The sequence below is a fragment of the Vombatus ursinus genome, unplaced genomic scaffold (assembly GCF_900497805.2).
Source record: "Vombatus ursinus unplaced genomic scaffold, bare-nosed wombat genome assembly UNPS02014945.1, whole genome shotgun sequence".
NCBI lineage: Eukaryota > Metazoa > Chordata > Mammalia > Diprotodontia > Vombatidae > Vombatus > Vombatus ursinus.
Genome location: NW_020954723.1, coordinates 22583584 through 22603445, shown reverse-complemented (window position 1 = coordinate 22603445; position 19862 = coordinate 22583584). Strand labels below are relative to the sequence as shown.

The 19862-nt window shown below is 38.1% G+C and overlaps 1 protein-coding gene across 2 annotated transcripts in view; it reads left to right on the top strand.

The window, feature by feature from the left end:
• TTLL5 (tubulin tyrosine ligase like 5) overlaps positions 1–13626 on the top strand; it is a 230980-nt gene extending 217354 nt beyond the window's left edge. For both annotated transcript variants that reach the window (XM_027844934.1, XM_027844933.1), the window contains exons 22-23: positions 12589–12803; positions 13103–13626. In XM_027844934.1, coding sequence (XP_027700735.1) covers positions 12589–12803; positions 13103–13118 — 231 coding nt within the window. In that variant the 3' untranslated portion in view covers positions 13119–13626. The remainder of the gene's footprint in view (positions 1–12588; positions 12804–13102) is intronic.
• The last annotated feature ends 6236 nt before the right edge of the window (positions 13627–19862 follow it).

The window sequence follows — 19862 nt, the reverse complement described above, 5'->3', positions numbered from 1 at the left end:
TGTGTGTGTGTGTGTGTGTGTGTGTGTGTGTGTGTGTGTGTGTGTGTAAACATCCTTTCACATGATAAGTTGGAGATTATCATCAGAGGGAAGCCAATGGTATTAAGGGACACTAGGAAAAACTTCTTGTAGAAGGTTGGGATTTTAGCTGGGACTCGATGGAAGCCATGGAAGCCAGAGTGAGGAGGGAAAGAATCCCCTCCCGCCTCTTTATCATCCTATGAATATCCTAGAACTGTATTGGTTTTCCACATCATCTCAAAGGGCATCAGTATTACAAAAGGTCTGTCTGCTGAGGGAAGCACAGAATCTCCCATACAAACTCTCTGGCAGACGTTCTTTTCTAGGAACTTGTGTTTCATTGTTTTTTTCTCCCCTTCTTCATAAATAGGTTATCTAAATGTTTTCTTGCTCTCCACCACTGTTGCTGTACTTTCACTAGTGCTGCTCAGCAAGCAGCACCTTAATATCTGGGCCTAGGCTTCAAGATGGGAATTTCTTTCAGTGTACCCTGATTCTAGCAGATTAACCCCTTTTGGACCAAAAATTATTTTTAAAAAATCATAACATCTACATTTGCATTCTAATAACTATAAATGTATCTGCAGTGTCTCTCTGAACATATATAACAATATATTTATATGTAATAATACTATATGTACCATAGATTTACATATATACACATATATGTATACACACATGCACACGTGCATGCGCGCGCACACACACGGATGTGTATTTTCTTTCCTGAGTTGTTGACCTCAGTTTCTTTCTCCATTTCCCCCTCAAGCTGGGTTATTAGCCCTCAAGGAAAATGCAAAAAGCCTTTCTTTCATCTCTGTCTGAGGGTCTTTCATGAGCGATGGAGACAGCTGATGACATCAGTGTTAGTAGCTCTCCATGCTGGGGTCTAGGAGGAGGGCCATGCTGGCTGTGGGGCCTAACTGACCCAATTCTAATTGCTGACATTGAGCTGATGTTATTCTTGGCCCAGTGCAGAGCGATTACTCAGTAGTTTCTGTTAAAGTGATCCTTTGTTAAACCTCTGCTCACACCCCCTCTCCCCTTCCCTCCCACTGTCTCCTCTGCCTCATACAAACTGAAAAGAGTCCAGCAGTTCAGAAAGCAGAAAAATTAAGTACATTTTGATGGCCAAGGCAGTACTCCTGAAGTTTCCATTAACTAAAAAACTGGTTTGTTTTTGAAACTTTTCTCTTTTCCTCCCACCTCTATCCATCCTTCTTCCTCCTGCAGCCTGGTATAAAACTCTTCAATTTTTAGATGACTCAATTTTCTGTGATAGCAGGGTCACTTTAAATGAGAGGAAAATTTGTTTCTTGACTTTGGCCTTTCTACCACTTTCTGAACCAGCTTGGATATAGAGTGGGAGCACTCATCCAAATTCCTGAAGCAGGGCCAACAGAGACCAACGTGACTGTAACAGGCAGGCGCCAGGAGAAGCTGAGCTTAGCGAGTCTTTCACACCCTTCCTAGCATCAAAAGCGTAATGTGCTCTTTAGTGACAGTGTGTGTGTTTCTGTGCCCACGTGTATGTGCCCAAGCATCTCCAGGCATATGTGTACCTATCACCCTTCACTTCTGGAATGGATCCGCACACACAACCGATTCCTGCCAATCTGATCCAAAAAGTTCAGTGCGTAGGGCTCGGGCCTAGAAAAATTCTGCCTCCATGCAGGAAGTAATACTGTTCTCAGAGAACTTCAGCAGCTGTGTGTTTGTGAAGGGGAGAGGGCAAGGAGGGAAGGGAGGAGAACCTCAGCAGGAGTTTTCAGTCTTCTTTTCATTCCGCCAACAATAATATGCTAGATTCTCAGCATGGCAGAAAGAGCAGGGTGCTGCAGTGACTACCCAGGACATCTTCATCACCATAGAGCTTGATGGAAGGCAGATGTAAACAAGGTGAGTCTTGGGGACTTTGAAGGCAAAACTACATGTCTGTGGTTAGGCCCCAGGGGGTGATAACTTGGATCTCATGGCCTACTGCTTCTTTGATTTTTGTTTTCCTTTATGACCTTTTTCAGAAATTAGTCACAATTTTTATTTCTTTTTTCTCTACTGCAGACTGCCCTAGGATCATCCTGTTTGATTGAGAGTCTGACATAGCAGTTTGCTATGTACCCCTAAGCTGGGGCCACAGGGCTTGGCAGCAGTCGCTGGTTTTTTACCTGCCTTCATAGTGTACCTTGGATCCATAGCTGTAGGGTTGCCTATCTCCTCATTAGTGGAATTAGGCTCCCAGAGCTTTCCACCACCACTATATCCCTCAACTACAAGATTCCTAAAAAATAATTCTGTTTTGAGCTCTAGTGAAAGGAGTCCTCCCCAAGCAAGAGGGGAGGAAGTAAAAAAAAAAAAGGTATCCAGGGTACAAATCTGAATCCGATTTTATTCCTACACAGGAAAAGGAATACTGAGCGATTAATAATCACAGAATGATTATAATCATTTGAGAGGCTAGTATTCAAGCCTCACTGGGACGTTTGCAACAGAGCTGCTGATTGGCGATTTTATATTTCATCTCCATTGAGTACAGCCTGATCCATGGCAAGTGGGGTCTTTCTTTCCCATGTTCTTTCTCTTTTTGGACAACTCTTCATCTCCTGGCCAGTCCTCCTCTTCCACTGCTCTCCCTGTAATGGCTTCAATAGCTGATGCTTTGCTGCTCAGGTTCTCAGCAGGGAAGAGAGGCCAGGTGCCTTTTGAGCACCCATAAAGCACCGTACCAAAGGAAAGAAGACAAAATAGGAGGCAGCCCCATGATGGGCATAGGCTTTCTTAGGAGTTGAAAGAGTTGACCTTATATTTCAAGGTCAGCAGGAAAAAGAGTCCTAAAGGGCAAGGTATTGTCCCTTAAATATATCCATGGAGTTCTAATTGCCAATTAAAAGAGTTCTCATGGCCAACAAGAAACAGTCAATATATTTGTACCTGCAGAAAGGCCCTTCCATGAAATATCCCCAAGGGAGATACAGTAACAAATCTGAATTCAACCCAAATAGGAAAAACTTAACAAACATGGTTTTTCTTACTTTAGAGGGACATAGTGAGAAAAAATGAGACAATAGAGAGAAATAGAGAGAGATAAATGAGATATATGTGGAAGTGTTTTCAACTCTTCTGGAAAAAAAAAAGATACTATAAAAATCCTATGTTGTGATAGAGTTTTTCCCCCCATGTTAGAATGAGTTTCCTACTGCTCTATTAGAGGAGTACCTTAAAGCTAACTGTGGATTTATAAGGATCTATAGTAGTACAATTATTATATTAATCTAGCACATAATACAGTAAAATCTTTCATTCAGATCGGTTATGAGAAATGCAAGTGTGAATTATTGAGTATTTTAAAAGTAGCACTACAGATTACAACCTGTCCAGTCCTACCCACGTTGTGTGTCTCTGATGCCTTATCATGGCATACAAATGACCCTGACTTCTCTAAGGTAAGAGCAAAGGAGCACAAGCTCTGCCAGATTCTTCCATGCCAGTTTGGCTTCAAGCACGGTCCCAGCAACAGACTATATCTGCTTTCCAAGAACCAGCCTAGCTGAGCACAGAGAAACTCATCACAAGTAGTCTGGCCACTTGGTGATGAACTCTTTGGCTTTGGCAGCCCTAGTTAACATAGAAATTCTTAATGGTAGACTCTGAACTCATGGTTTTCTCCTCTGTTTTGAAGTATTTATAAATTCTAATGTTTGTCCTTATATTTAAAATTCCATTTGTGCTCATAGTTCAAGGTTTCAATATCTGAACATCAGAGCTAAATAGTAAGATCAGTAATGATTTATTCTAGTGTGCCTTTTAGCTATAGCTCTTGACCACTTGTGTTGATTGTTATTAATATTATGCATAGCTCATTTAAGCTCTGAGAATCTCTATCACAACTCCTACTCCCACCAATGATTCAGCTTCCCAGAGTAAAGCTGGTTACATCTTCCCCTTAGGGTTCTAGAGATACCCTTGAAGGGTCAGGGGTAACTCTTGAATGCCACTGGCTTGACCCCTCCACATCCACCCCAAGTGCTTCCATCAGCCAGCATTAAGGGCTTTTAGAAAGGGGTATTTACTAATATGGTACAAAAAGAACAGCTGGTACAGAATGATCCTCCCTCCCCAGGGTCTGTGACACCCTTTACCAGAAGTACATACAGATTCCAGGGAGACAGTAGGCTCAGGATTAGAAAGAACTCATAGCTTTTCCTGGTTGCTGAAAGCCTTTGTCTCCAATCCATCTGCCCTTAGCTCCTGGCAATGTAGACACTGCTGCTGGCTGATCTGGGGATGCTGTTTGGGATCCTGGTGAGGAGGTGGGAATGCCAGTCTTCTCTAGACCCTGCAGAGCTGGAATGTTTCTTCTTCAATCCAGGTAGAAGGGGATGGGGAAGCCAGAGGCCTCTCCTCTTCTCCCTCTATATGGTTACTTCTCTGCCCTGTGCTGGAAACCCACACATGTTCCATTTCTGGAGGAGCCTCCCGTTGTAACTAAGTTGATGGTTTTCTGTAAGACCCAGAGAGCATGAAGAAATTTCAAAACCAACTGAAGCAGACCTCTTGTTTGAAGTCATTTTACTTCATCAACTGGCTTTTAAAGACTTTTGGAACTTAGCTTAAGGTTTTTTGATTGATTGAGAAGTGTTCTCACCTACTTACAGCTGGTTTTTTTAATAGCCTTATCCAAAGAAGCCTCGGGGTTAAGAAAGAAAATGCAAAAAATCTGAAATCACATTTTAAACCATGACTTGGCAGAATTCAGATGGTTTGGGATGCACTGGGGAGCAGTACATTTACCAGGTATTGAAGATAGCTCTTGTGCTATATTTTGAACATGCTCAGTGTTCTCAAAAAGTCACTTTGCTACAGCTGCATAATGAACAGCTTCTTTCCATCATTTCACTCTGATTTATGGTTAGTATCTGTTTGTTTGTGTATGGGCATGTGAGGAACTAACAGTAGTACCATTGTGCAAGATGGGCAAAAGACAAGACCTCCTCATTTCATGGCCCCCAGCCATATGAAAAATGCTTACAGAACACGTGACTCTAGGGTTTATATAATGATGTGTTTCCTGAGGGGTAAATAAAAGAGAACCCATCATATTGAGTGAGTTTCTTGCATTGGTAAAATATGATATTTATTTAAACAAAGATATAAACAGTATAGTTAGTCCTATATACAAATAATTATTAAAATTTGTAAATAAAATGCCATCCATGGACCACTGAAAGTAGGACCCATAATTGACCAAATAAACTAATGCCATTTTTCCAAATTTGCTTTAAAGAAAGACTTTTTTTTTTCAATTTTAAAGGGATTTAGTATTAGACTTAATATGAATGTAGGACTTGCTGTTAAATCCCAGAATAATATGGACTCATTTTAAGACTTATTTTTTTTCTTGATCATTATGATATATTGACTTAGAAAACAAAATTAAGCAGTTTTCTTGACATATTTATAGATACATAAATATAGAGTCAGAAAGGCTCTTAGAGGATCATTTGGTCCAGCTTCTTCACTTACACATGAAGAAACTGAGACTAAGATTTTTTTTATTACTTACTACTAATTAGTACTATTTGTTACTATTAATTAAATGATATTGGACATGATCAAGAAACATTCAAATGTAAATGAGTAGAAAGCAAGGGGCCACCGATAAAAATAATTTTCATTAATCAGAAAACACAAATGAGAAATATAGCCTCACAAAATTAACTGAGAAGAAACTAATTCCTAGGCAGGAGAAAGAAAGTACAGAAGCTGACTCAACACTGCCAGTCTTAGTCATTTTTCTGTGCCAAGTACAGAGATGGCAAAAATGGTACCATAAAGGTGAGGAATCTGAAATTAACAAAGCTTTGGAGTACCTAATACAATGAGGTATATTTTGGGGTTAGACTAATCTCTGCTGACTCAGGCAGTTAAGAAAGGCTTTGAAAATTAGTTCATTCACTTGAGAGGTTAAAGAAAAAAGAGCAGGAAAAATGATTAAAGGTAGGATAACCTGACTTACAGGGAAAGATTAAAAGAAATGTGTCACCTGGTTGTCTTACTAGTAAATCTACAAATAAAGATATTTTTTAAACATAAAAAAAGAAGTATTCCAGAAGAGTCAACATCAGCTTATAAAACATTTTCTCCGAGCATATAAATTATTCTCTGGCATTGATTAATACACTTTTAGAAGCTGCTTAAAAGAGTTAACTCATTCAGTCTGCCAATAATATTTATTGAGTTGCTTGCTGGTAGGGCACAGTACTGGACCTTACTGGGAGAAAATAATAATAATATTGATAGAGGCAGTCTGGGGATAGTGGATAACAGTGTTGGTCTTGGGGCCAGAAAGACCTTGGTTCAGATTCTGCTTTTGACTCATTACAAGCTATGTGTCCCTAGGCAAATCATTTGGTCTGTAAGTCTGTAAGGGCTACTCCCTAAGATGTATCTGTCAGGTCCTAAATTGTCTATAGATTGGTGTAGGAAATTCCCCATGCTGATCTGTGTTGCTGGAGGTTTCCTCACCAGCAGTTCACTACAGCAATAAATCTCCACAAAAAAACCAATAATAAAAATCTGCCGTTTGCATAGTGCCTCCACGTTTGCCAAGCTTTTACGTACACTATCATTTGATTCTCATGAGAACCCTGTGAAATAGGTGCAATTGCTAGCATTCTTCCCTTTCTACAGTTGGGAAAACTGAGACAGAGATGCCAAATAACTCACCCATAGTCACAAGCCACTAAGTGTTAGAGGTAGGATTTGAATGCATGTCTCTCCTGCCCCTAAGTCTAGCACTTTTTATACTGCGTTGCCATCAAAATGTGAAAGAAGCCATGATTTTATCTGATCTCTGACAGAGAAGTAAGTTATTTGCCATAAACTTCAGCATCTGCTGCTTTGTGCCTGATTAGTTCACTTGAGAAGGTGCTGCTTCTAATAAGAAAAAGGTCATGGATGTGATATCCTTGTGTTCTAGTTAACTTCATTCTGTGTAATGACAGCATCCTGGCCTCTGATTGATTGGCAGATTGTATATCTCCTTCATCATTCTGCAGATTCAACCACCTATATCATCTCCTACCCTGAACTAGATATTTGGAACTATTAAGAGTGAAGAGGAAGAAGAGCTCATTTTAGAGACAGAAAGATACACCGAAGAGTTGCACGTGTCTTTGGCAACTCAAAACACTGCCTTATTTCCTTGGGTGGTCCACATCTGGCCTTCCCTGCTGCCCTTTGGTTTGAACAGTAGCTTAAGCTCTTCTGCCCTTCCTCCATCAGAGTCATGACAGAGCGGTGTGGACTTTGTAACCAAGTCCAGAAGTTGTGCTCATCTTGTTATCTTCGTCCAGGCTCACAAACACTTGAGTACTTTAGCAACCAGAAATAACCACACTAAAATATGCCTCCTGGTTATATAATATGGACTTTCTCTGGGTCATGATGGACTGTGTATCATGACAACAATACCTGGAAGTCCCTACCTCCTGAATAAGAGTGAAGGATCTACAATGGATACGAATAAATGGTACTCAAAAGAATTTCAAACTATTAAAAATTATGTAAAATACTGTTCCAAATCACTTAATAAAAGGAGAAATGGTCAAAACAACCCTCTGAAGTTTTACCTCACACCCAGAAAATTGTCAAAGATGATTGAACATGAGAAAAGTCAGTGTTGGGGAGGGGTAACAAGCCCAGATTGTTAGTGGAGCTGTGAATTGTCCCAGTCATTCTGGAAAGCAATTTGGAATTAAGTGAAAAGAGTGACTGATTTTTTAGTTAATGTCCCTTGACCCAAAGATTCTACTGCTAGATGGAGGTAAATAACAAAAAGAAGGGGTCAATACACACTAAATTATTTTAGCAGCATTTTTTGTGGTAACAAAGAACTGGCAACAAAGTAGATGCCCATTGACTATGGAATGGTTCAACAAACTATGGTACGTGAATATAATAGACTATTACTTTGCCGTAAGAAATAGTGACTGAGAAGTACAGAGAGGCATGGGAAGATAATTGAACTGATACAAAGTGAAGTAAGCAGAATCAGGAAAACAGTATACATACTAACTACAGCAAAGTCAGTGGAAAGAACAATATCAAAACAATTGAGACTAAAATTATAATGACCAAACTTGGCTCCAAAGAAGAGATGTGACAAGATGCATACCCCCTGCTTCTTTCCAGAGGTTGGAAACCTTGAACATCAAACACTGCATATAATGCCAGATTTTTTTAATATGTTGGCTAGTTTTGCTGACTTTTTTTCTTCCTCTATTTTTTATTCTTTCATATTAAGGATGACTTTCTGGGAAGGGGTAGGAGAAGAGATATGGTAGAAAATGTAAGTGATATGAAAACAAAAAACAAAGATTTCTTTATTTTAGCAAGAGAAAAGGACATATAATCACCTATTGTAAAAAGTAAAAAGTCGCTACGTGGCATTTACCTGTATTGCCTTCTTCAGTTCTCTTAACTATCAGTCTGGACAATTATTTCACCACAGGTGGTCATCCAAGTCTAAGATCCAGTACCATGAAGCCTGAGTGAGGGCTAAAGGGAAGGGAGTTTTCTGGCAAAACCTCCCAAGGATTTAATCAGTGAACAGCACTAGCTTACTGGTGAAAGATCCCAGATTTTGTTCCCCCTTTCACCTTCCAAGTTGAAGTCTGTGTTCTGTCTATCAGAAACTCCTCTGTCCCACCCACGAGTGCCCTTATGTTTGCCAGACACATGTGGGAGAAGAAGGGCCTTTCCTGTCTTTCTCCTGGGAATCAGCCAATCTTCAGACTGTGGTTTTCTGAGTCCACTCTCTGTTGCAAAGCTTTTTCCCACACCCAAGAAAAAAGCCAGTCAAATATAGCAAAGTGATTTGATATATTGATACTAGGTCTTGAGGAATCACCAGTGTATCCAAAGCCCCTGTATTCTCTGTAAATTAACTGATAACTAACTGTATGACCCTTATTCCTCAGGTGATTGCAACACACATAGATTGTACTGACTTCCTATATAGAATTTTCATGTATGAATGTCCTTAGATGAGTCTTCATTTTGTAAGACTTGAGGAATAGAGGACATTGATGAGCACCAGAGCAAACCTATCCCTTTGAATTCATTCATACTTATATATTTATAGAGACGCTCTTCTTTTTCCATTCCGTTACATACACACAAATACCTATTCTATTTGGTGTTTGTTATATTCATAATGAAAATAAAAATTAATTTAAAAAACTTTTCAAACAATTATTATGAGTTGCCAAGAGAGATGAAGAGTTAAATAACAGCATAGTCTCTACCCTTAAGAATCAGAGTGCTAGGGGAGATACAAAAATAAATAAATTCCTACCTTCAAGGCTCTTACAATCTAGCAGAAATGATAAAATAGCTATGCAGATAAATACAATGCAAAGTACAAGGTGAGTGCATACAAGGAGTACAGAGTCCTAGGAAATCAGGTTAGAGTACAGGCTCTACAAGTAATGGAACTCTAAGATTATGGTGATGCAGGGTTTTTTTTTCCTTTTCCTTTTATAAGAATGTGTAGATTCAGGTTATAGAATTGTGGAAAGAGATTTGGCCTGAAAGCCAAGAGACTTAGGTTCCAATTCACCTTTGCAACAAACTAACTGTATGACTGTAGGCAAGCCATTTAAACATCCTTCTTCAATTTCTTCATTTGTAAATGTGAGACGGTTGGACTAAATTATGCTAGAGATCTCTTCTGGCTCTAAGCTTCTGTGATTCTAAGTGATCAGACCATGAGTTTACTCAAACAATATTTCTATACAGGAACATTGGACAGTTTGGTCTCTCCTCCTACCCCAAAATGCAATTCAAGACACGTTTGTTTGGTTTGGGTTTGTGGGGGTTTTTTTGTTTTTTTTGTTTTTTTTGGCTAGTCACTGGGGTTAAATGACTTGCCCAGGGTCACACAGCTAGTCAATGTTATGTGTCTGAGGCTGGATTTAAACTCAGGTCCTCCTGAATCCAGGGCAGTGCTCTATCCACTGCGCCACCTAGCTGCCCCCAAGACATGTTTTGAAGCATAAGAGAGCCCATATATATGGGAGTTTTTAAGAGTGCAGCTCTTCAATTAATTTTGTGTTTTCTGTTTTTCAGTTTCTTTGGTTGTTGGAGATAAAGATTGATCAGATTGTTGTAGAATGTCATAGGTAGATAGAAGATGTAGAAGGGCTTATATGTGCTCACTGTTTCGTTGCATATTTTGAATACAAATAACATACTGGTCTTAAAGTACAATGAAATGCAATCCTTATATAAGTTTACAAATGGAATATAAATAACACTTTGCTATTTTGATACCATAATGTAGTAGAACTTAGCTGATTCTAATAATGTGTATGTTTTTATGCAATCAGAATTACTCCTTTTAATAAGGTTCTTCTGTAGGTAATGATTATTCTCAAAAGGCCAGAAGACAAATCTGCCTTTAGTGACAAAGATAAATATGTTTAAGAACATGAAACTAATTGCTATGCACAGATCACTACTGAAAGGCAGACTTTTGGGGTAATGACATAAACCTCTTAAGGAAGATATATAGAACTTTCTACCTTTCAATCTTGATTAAATGTGGATTAGTGTTTTCCATTTGAAATGTTGATGAATTCTACAGCCCCTCGTAATATCAAAGAATTATTTTCCATCCCTGGCTGGTGATGAATCCCATATCTGGCTAAGTCTATCTAAGGTTTCATTCTCAGAAGTTCATGTGTCAGTCAGTCAGTTGATAAACATGTGTTAAGCACCTACTATGTGCCAGACACCATGCTAAGCACTGTGGATACAAAGAAAGGCAAATGACAGTTCCCACTCTTAAGGAGCACACTATCTGGTGGGAGCCAATATGCAAATAACAATGTACAAACAGGCTATATACAGGATAAATTGGAAATAGTCTACAGAGGGAAGGTACTAGGATTAAGGGTGATCTGAAAAGGCTTCCTGTAGAAGATGGTATTTTAGCTGGGGCTTAAGGGAAGCCAGGAGGCAGAGATAAAGAGGGAGAGCATTCAGGCATTGGGAATCACCAGGGGAAATGCCCAGTGTAAGGAGATAAATGGTCTTGTTTAAGGAACAGCAAGGAGACCAGTGTCACCAAATCTAAGAATATATTGGGGGGGGACAGGGCCAAGAGATTGTAAAATGTAAGAAGATTGGAAAGATTGTGGGCCTGGGAATGTTATGAAGGGCTTTGAAAGCCAAATGGAGGATTTTATCCTAGAAGTGATGGGTAGCCACTGGAATTTATTGAGTATGGGAGTGACATCGTCAGACCTGCCTGTTTTAAAAAGATGCTTTGACAGCTGGGTGGAGAATAGACTGAAGTAAGGAGAGACCTGTGGCAAACAGACCCAGCAGCAGACGTTTGTAGTCCAGAGATGAGGTGATGAGGGCCTGGCAATGCCAGAGGAGAGAAGAGGGCATGTACAAAAGATGTTACAAAGGTAAAATTAACACATCTTGGCAACAGATCAGATATGAGTGTGAGGGGTTGGGAATGGTGGTGAGAAGGAGTAAGGAGTTGAGAATGACATCTAGGTAGTGAGCCTGAGTGACTAGCAGAGTCTTGGGGGCTTGGAAAAGTAGAAACTTCAAACAATTAGGAAATATGGTTGAATTGTCATTTCCGTCATTTATATTAGTTTCTCCATCTGATGGTAGTGCCTTTGTTGTGTAAACGAATTTTGAGGAATGCTTTAGGTATAGGTCTTCCTTCTCTCCCACTCTATTGATTAACTTGTTGTGGAGGAATAAAACTTCCTATACATCTGGTTTAATATACAATAGCTAGAGATGGAATCAAGTGCTTGAAAAACCTTTTCTGAAAAGTACTGTGTAATATAGTTGTGTTACTGCTTTTCCTTTCTACAATTTTATTTCACACCAGAATTTTGGTGAGATTGATTTATATCATGTGCTATTGCAAATAGTGCTGAAACTTGAAAAGTAAAAACACAGAAAACCTTGAGCCATAGAAGAAATAAATCAATCGACTTGAGCACTATCTAAACTGTTGAATTGAATGGTTTACTTTTTCCTCATTTCTTACAGATAGATGTTAACTTTCATGATTTCCAGATCTTTAGTGATTTGTCTATAAGCTTACCCTCCAAGCAAAAAGCATTCTTGTGTTTATTGATTTTGCATTTAAGTGCTTGTTCCTAAGTTACCTCATTTTGTCTTCCCAATAGATAGGTGTTATTTATCCCATTTTGGGGAAACTGAGAACTTTCTTAAGGTCATATTTGTAATTAGTAGCAAAGCAGTGATGAGATCTCAGATCTTCTCATTTCTGTCTCAGGGTATTGTATGTTATATCATTTCACAATTCCTGGCCATCACTCTCTCAAAATTTAAAACTGGGCTGACAATATAGGACTTTTTACAAAAATTTATATGTTGATCAATTCTCTGTTTCATTGGGCTGTTCCAGTATTACTGGCTGTAATTAGACAAGTGTAAAAGACTTTTGTAGCAAGTGGGTTGTAATTAATGGAAGGCATCAATCTTTTTTTCCCCTGTTTCTTTTTGCAGGCAATCTTTGGCAATCTCATATTACCCAGTTCCAATCTGTGGTCTGTACATAATGCAGGCTACAGAATCTCCAATGCTACTGCCAATGCCCAGAAGCCTACCAGTCTGCCACAGAAAGTGGTGCCATCTCCAAATTCTTCCTCAACTCTGGTCCCCAAACCCCCACCCAGTCACAAGCAGGTGCTTAGGAAGATGTCATCACAAAGAGTTTCCAAGTAAGTTTTTTGTGTGTCAGTATCTTGTCTAGGTCATAGTATTGTATCACTGAAATATAATAGGATTATTGTCCTTTCTTCACTATGCCTTCAAGACAAGACTGTTGTTTTAAGGAGAGAGTACTTAGTCTTTACTAAATCCTTCCTGGTGCCATTCACTGTAAATACTCGAGCAATCTAGGAGAAATCAGATGTATTACTTCTGGTTTGTTCATAATTGTTTATTCATCTTTTTTTATTTTATTTTGTTAGATGTATTTTAAGTTGTGTTCATTATATCTACCCTCATTGGTTTTTAGGCTGCTCCAGGATTGAGACTGTCTGTTATTTCATTTGTAACTTCCTGCTGATGTGAATATGTGGGTGCTCAATGACTAGTACCAAGAGACTACTTTTGCTACACCACCACAATTGAAATCAAATAAGAACAATCTGGACATCTGAATTTCCAGAAACGGAAGGGCATACTTTGACAAACTTTTCTACAGTCTTAATCTTTTATGTTTTATGGAAAACTCTCTTTTTGTATGCTTTTTAATGGGCAGATACGGACCTGGATGTAAATTAGATGAATTCGTTTAATTGACCTTAGTTTTAACAGTTTTTGTGAAATATTCTGTATGTTTTGTAGGGTGCATTTAATACCTTCAAAAGAGATAGTTTCAATCTTAAATCTAATTCTGAAAGACTGAATCCCCACTTGCAACCTTTCTGTCACTAGTCAGATACAAATTTGGGTACTGTTTCTCTTCTCTTAGCCTTCACTTTTAAAGTAAGGATCTTTTCAAGGTGTCTATATGAAACATGCTTTTCCAACACAGTATTTGCCTTGTGAGATTTTCTTTGTTTCCCTAATGTTGCATTAAGGTCTCATTTTTACTAGTACTTAGCATGATCAACTTTAGTTGCCACCAAAGACTCCTAGAACCCAGAGAAAGAAACTGATGCTTCTTCTATTTTGTATTTGATTCAGATTCATCATCTGAGTCAAAAGCTGTCCTTTGTGGCTATTGAATTATATTATTAAATCACCACACAACCCAAGCAAAGTCAGAATCCTGGACTTGCATGGTAATAGCTTTCTTGAACACAAATAGTGTTTACTGGCCGAGCTGTACAGGGAGAGCACTGCAATGGGAGTTGAGTCCTGGGTTCTAGCCCCAGTCGTGCTGTTAAGTGACTGTATGGCATTGGGTAAGTCACGCGTGGACCTCAGTTTTCACATCTATAAAATGAGGACATTGGACTAGAAAGCCTCTCCCAGATCTTAAATCTGGTTCTCTATGAGTTCCAAGGCAAGATTAATAAAGACACTGAAATTCATAGATGAAGGTCACTGGTAAAACTGGGAAGGAGCTCCAACTTTCTTTGCCAAATCCCTTTTAGTGTTCATACCAGATTATCTTTAAGAGCATTTGAAAAGCAGACATTTAGCTGGTAGGGTTAGTGTGTATACGACTTTCAAGTCTGACAGGTTGGTCTCTCTTGATGTAATCCTGGTCTGTTGTAAGGTAGCCCCTGCTCCTGGAAGTGATAGACTAATTGTGCTAGTGAATAGGTGGGTGCCCATATCGCACAGCGGGGCTTTATATTTGAAGGTGCTGGTGTACTGTACTCATTTCTTGGCACTAGGAATGTTTATCCTCCTGAGATGGAATTGCAGCTCTTTGGACAAACTTTGCTTTGCTACATTTTTGTGGTTTCTTCTCTCTGACAAGCGGGAGTGTGGGAAAACCGGATACAGCTCAGCACCAAAAATGCAAAGAAGGGGGAAAAAGCAAAAGATTTCTTCAGAATTTAAGAAATATAATCTAAGTAGCAAAAGGCATGCTGTGAGGAGTCATTCCAGGAAATAGTTTCCGATTTGCCTTTAAAACTCCAATACAAGTCTCTGAAACCAATTCAGTGCTAATAGAGAACTTAAATAAATCTTTTTATTTGTATAGACAATAGAGTGTCTTACAAGCCCACCATTTTCTCAATGTTTTTCTCATCTTGCTGTCAGCTTCATCTTAGTTGATTTGTATTGATGGACACAAAAAGCTGCTTATTGTAGAAGCCCATCTGAAGAAACTTATATTCTGTGAAACCTGTCCAGATAGTGTTATTTCCAGAGGAATCTTCAATAGATCATTAAATCTGGAGCCTGATAAATAGCTGGTGTTCAGACTAAGATGCCGCAGCAGGAAGTTTTTATTTTATTGTCTCGTATTTCTGCCTGAAAAACCTGCTGCTCCATTTTTTGTGGTTGATTACTGCCCCCAGTACAGCTCTGTAAAGATTCATCAGTTCTCATCACTTGTGACTGGTTATGCCGAGTCACTTTCAGGAATTCTGAAGTTACGTCATGAGATTCAAACTAGTGAGAAATTGTAATTAGCTTTTGGCTTTATGAAATCCTGTACTTTCTGGTTGAATTTCAGACTTCTAACATAGAATTTGGCATATGACAAAAATAGAAGCAATTTCCAAAGGCACCAGGTTTCCATATATTCATGATGATGCATTCAGAGTATAATACAACATAAAAGAAAGTCTGTAATTTGGAGGCTGGTGCAAAAGAAGTTGAGGATCAGGACAACTGAGTTTTATTTCTCTCTGATAATACACAATAGGCTCTATCTATAGGCTTCAATTTCCCAATGTGTACAGAAAGGAGAAAAAGCAGATTTCTATAAAGTTTAAGAATTATAATCCAACAAAACTGCACAAAAAAACACTTTTCACGTTGAATAATTTAATCAAAAGTCAAAAGAATTTGCTGCCTGCTGTGGTGAAGGCCTTATTTTAAATGAACACATTACATTACATGCTTTGAACAAAATTTTGTTAATCCTTTCTGCCTTACTGGTATTTTATGCCCCCTTCTTACACTACCTTTCCGCCTGACTTCCTGACATGGCATCTCAGTCCCTCACTTGTATTTCCTCAGCCTTAATCCAATTTTGTCAATTCCACAGTTGGGTTTATTAAGAAATTCACATTTCTCATTTTAGTAGTGCCTTTTACATTTTCTAGTTTTTCCTCTTTGATGTTTTGCAGCACCTCATAATTTAGTACCTTTTTCAAATCCTTTTCCTGAAACTATTTGTGGTATTTCTTCTAAGCACTTAGTTGTATTAGAACTACTTTTTTTTTTTCAAATAATCTCATTTTTAGAGCCAGAATCATACTTTTTTTTTTAAGGTGGAGAAAGAAACTTGAACAAATTGAGGTGCTTAGTTGCTAGGCCCACAGGCAAAACCCAAGTACCAAAGAAAAGCACGAAAGTTAGTCCCCCAAATTCTTGTTAACTTGGGCAACTTTTCTGCCACAAGAAATAAGAAAGAATATACATATTTCCTTGCTGCACATGGAACCTTTGCAAAAAGTGACTGTGTATCAGAGCATAAAAACCTCATAACAAATATGGAAAAGAAATAATGTTAAACACATACTTTACTGACCATAATACAATAAGAATTAAATAAAGATCCCTTATAAAAAGTACTAAAAATCTACTGGGGACTAAATAACTTAATCCTAAAGACTTGATAGGTCAGCAAACAAATAATAGAAATAATAGACATCATATCACAATTTTGGGAATGCAGCCAAAGTATAGAGGGAAACATACCTCTAAATACTTTCGTCATCAGCAGAAAAAAAACAATGATTAACAAATTGAACATTTAACACAAGGGGAAAAAAAAACCTCTACTAACACATTGTTAAATCCCAGACACCAAAATAGAAATCCTCAAAATCCAAAAAGACATTAATAAATTTTTAAAATTGTATTAATAAATAAAACTAGGAGCAGGTTTTTTTTAATAGACTAAACACTATGTAGTTTAAAAATAAGAAAAAAGCAAATTTCAAGTATCAAGAATGAAAAAAGGAGAAAAAAATGTAGTATATTATTAGAAAATATTTGCCCCACTATATGCCACTAAAACCAACACTTACATGAAATAGAAGAATATTTACAAATATATAAAATACCTGTACTTTTAACAGAGTAAAAAAGAGAATTTAAACAACCACATCTTAGAAAAAGGCATGAAGCAAGTCATAAATGAACACCTAAAGAAAAAATCTCAGAGTTAGATGGAGTCATAAGAAAATTCTATCAAACATCATGTGAACAATTAATACCAATATTATACAAACTGCTTGCAAAAACTACAAAAGAAGGGATCCTGCCAAATTCCTTCTTTGACACAACTATGGTCTTGATGCCTAAACCAGGGAGAGTCAAAACAGAAAATAAAATTGTATACCAATATCCCTAATGAACATTGGTACAAAAATGTTAAATATTTAAATAAACTATTAGCAAAAATGCTACAGTAACAGATCACTAAGATATAACCAGATTGGATTTATTCCTGGGAAGGTAGGATTGTCTTAAAATTAGGAAAACTATAAACATAATTGTCAATATTAATAATGACAAAAATCATATGATTGTATCAATAGATGCAGAAAAAGCATTTGACAAAGTACAATACCCATTTGTGTTTTTTTTTAATGTAGAAAACATAAGAATAAACGTACTTTTCCTTACTATGAGAAATGCTATGTATCTAAAACCAATAGCCAGCAGTAGATGTAATAGGGGCAGACTAGAGTCCTTTAGAATAAGATCAGGGGTGAAACAATAATAATCACTGTCATCACACCTATTTGACATAGTGCCAAAAATGCTAGCTATAGCAATAAGACCAACAGAAGAAATTGAAGAAATCAACATAGACAAAAAAGAAGCAAAATTATTTTTTGCTGCAAAATCGCTTTTTGCAGATATTATTATAACATGCCTAGAGAACCCTATAGGGTCAACTAAATATTAATTTTAAAAATTTGTAAGTTCTGCCAAGTTGCAAAATATAAAATCAATTGATACAAATCACTGGTATTTCTATATATTTCAAATAAAACCCAGTAGGAAGATATAGGGAAAGAAGGAAGGCAGGAAGGGAAGGAGGAAGTGAGTGAGGAAGGAAGGATTGATTTGTTAAGCACCTACTATGTGCTCAGCACTATGTTAAGCACTTCACAAATATCTCATTTGATCATCACAATAATCCTGGAGGTAGGTACTATGATTATACCCATTTTACAGTTGAGGAAACTGAGGCAGACAGAGGTTAAGTGACTTACTCAGGATTGCACAGTTACTAAGTGTCTGAAGTCAAATTTGAACTCAGCCCCTAAGCCTAGAGCTCTATCTATATGAATATGGATATAATGGAATACTGTGCTGAAAAAATGAAGAAAGAGAACATTTCAGAGAAACCTGGGAAGACATGTGAACTGATGCAGAGTGAAGTGAGCAGAACTAGAACAATTTATACTTTAGCATCAATACTGTAAAAAAAAAAATGAAAAACCAATTCTGAAAAACTTAAAAACTCTATCAGTGCATTGATCAACCATGATTCTGGAGGACTGATGATGAAGGATGCTGCCCATCTCATGAAAGAAAAGTGCAAACATTTTTGAATGTGGCCAATGTGGAAATTTGTTTTGCTTAACCATGCTTATATGATATAAACATTATGTGTGTATGTGTACATGTATGTTTGTTTGTTTTTTTTTTCCAGTTGGGATGGCAGATAATCTCATTTGATCCTTATAATAAGTCTGGGAGATAGGTGCTATTATTATCCTCTGTTGAAGAAACTGAGACAAACAGGTTAACTGACTTGCCCAGGATCACAAAGCTTCTGAGTACTCAAGGCCCAGATTTAAGCTCAGTTCTTGACTCCAGGTCCAGTGCTTTATCCATTGTGCCACCTAGCTACTAGAGCAGCATTGGTGTCTACTACAGTATTCAGACATTACATTTCATTGGTAAGGTTTGCCATTTTTTGTTCTAAGTTATATATTCTTGTAGTTCTTTCCTCCATGGTTTTTATTTAATTGTTTATCTTTTGCTTCATTTTTCCTGGGTATTTGTGTAGTCCTTATGGAAAATCCATTTGTCCTCTGATTTTCTGCTTGCAGTTGTTATGGAGTTGCTCACTCTTTTCAGGATCGGAGGGAGTTACTAGATTTGTAATTGAGTTGATATTTTCTTTGATTTACTCCTCTCTCCAGCTTTACTTCCTGAATTGGAGCTTTGCATTAGTGCCAAAGTCCTCCTGTGAGCATGCTTTTGGGTGGAGTGGTGGGCCTTGATTGGTTTTACCCTGGGTCACTGCGGTTCCTGTGCTGACCTTCACCTTTCAGGGTTAGGGCTCTGTTTAAAGGTCAGAAGGCTGCATCTTCAGGGCCCTTTCTGGTGTCTCGGGACAGATCATTAAGACCTTTAGAGTCTTTATGCTCTGACTCTAAGATGGTTGCTGCTACATGTCTAAATGCTAAATGTAAGGTCTTCCAAGTTCCCCATCCTGGGGCTTCCTGACCATCCTAAGGCTTTCAGAGGGGAGACTTCCATTCTTGCTACCGAGAAGGCCACCCTGCACTGGGCACTTGCTTTGCTGGTGGGCCCCCTTTCCTGTTTCCATTGGGTTTCTAGCTAACTGTGTGTGTGTGTGTGTGTGTGTGTGTGTGTGTGTGTGTGTGTGTGCACGCACTCACGTGTGTGTGCAGTTCTGAGACAGAAGTCACTTAATTTCTCATTGTATTTTTTTTAATCATCATTTGGTCTGGTATGAACTTTAGAATTTTACTGGAGTAAGTATATGAAGACAGCTAGGTGGCGCAATGGATAGAGTGCCAGGCCTCAAGTCAAGAAGATTCACCTCCCTTAGTTCAAATACAGCTTCAGACACTTCCTATCTATATGACCTTGGGCAAGTCACTTAACCCTGTTTGCTTCAGTTCCTCATCTGTGAAATGAACTAGAGAAGGAAATGGCAAACCACTCTAATATTTTTGCCGTGAAAGCCCCAAATGGGGTCATAACTGAAAATGACTGAAAAATAACAATAAAAAATGGGTGCAGCATGTCTTGGAATCAGGAAGACCTCAGTTAAAATTTTGCCTCAAACACCAGGTTTTTGGCCCTGGGGAAATGAACAGACCTCTCAGATTCAGGTTTTCTTTTCTGTAAAAATGAGGAAAATAATA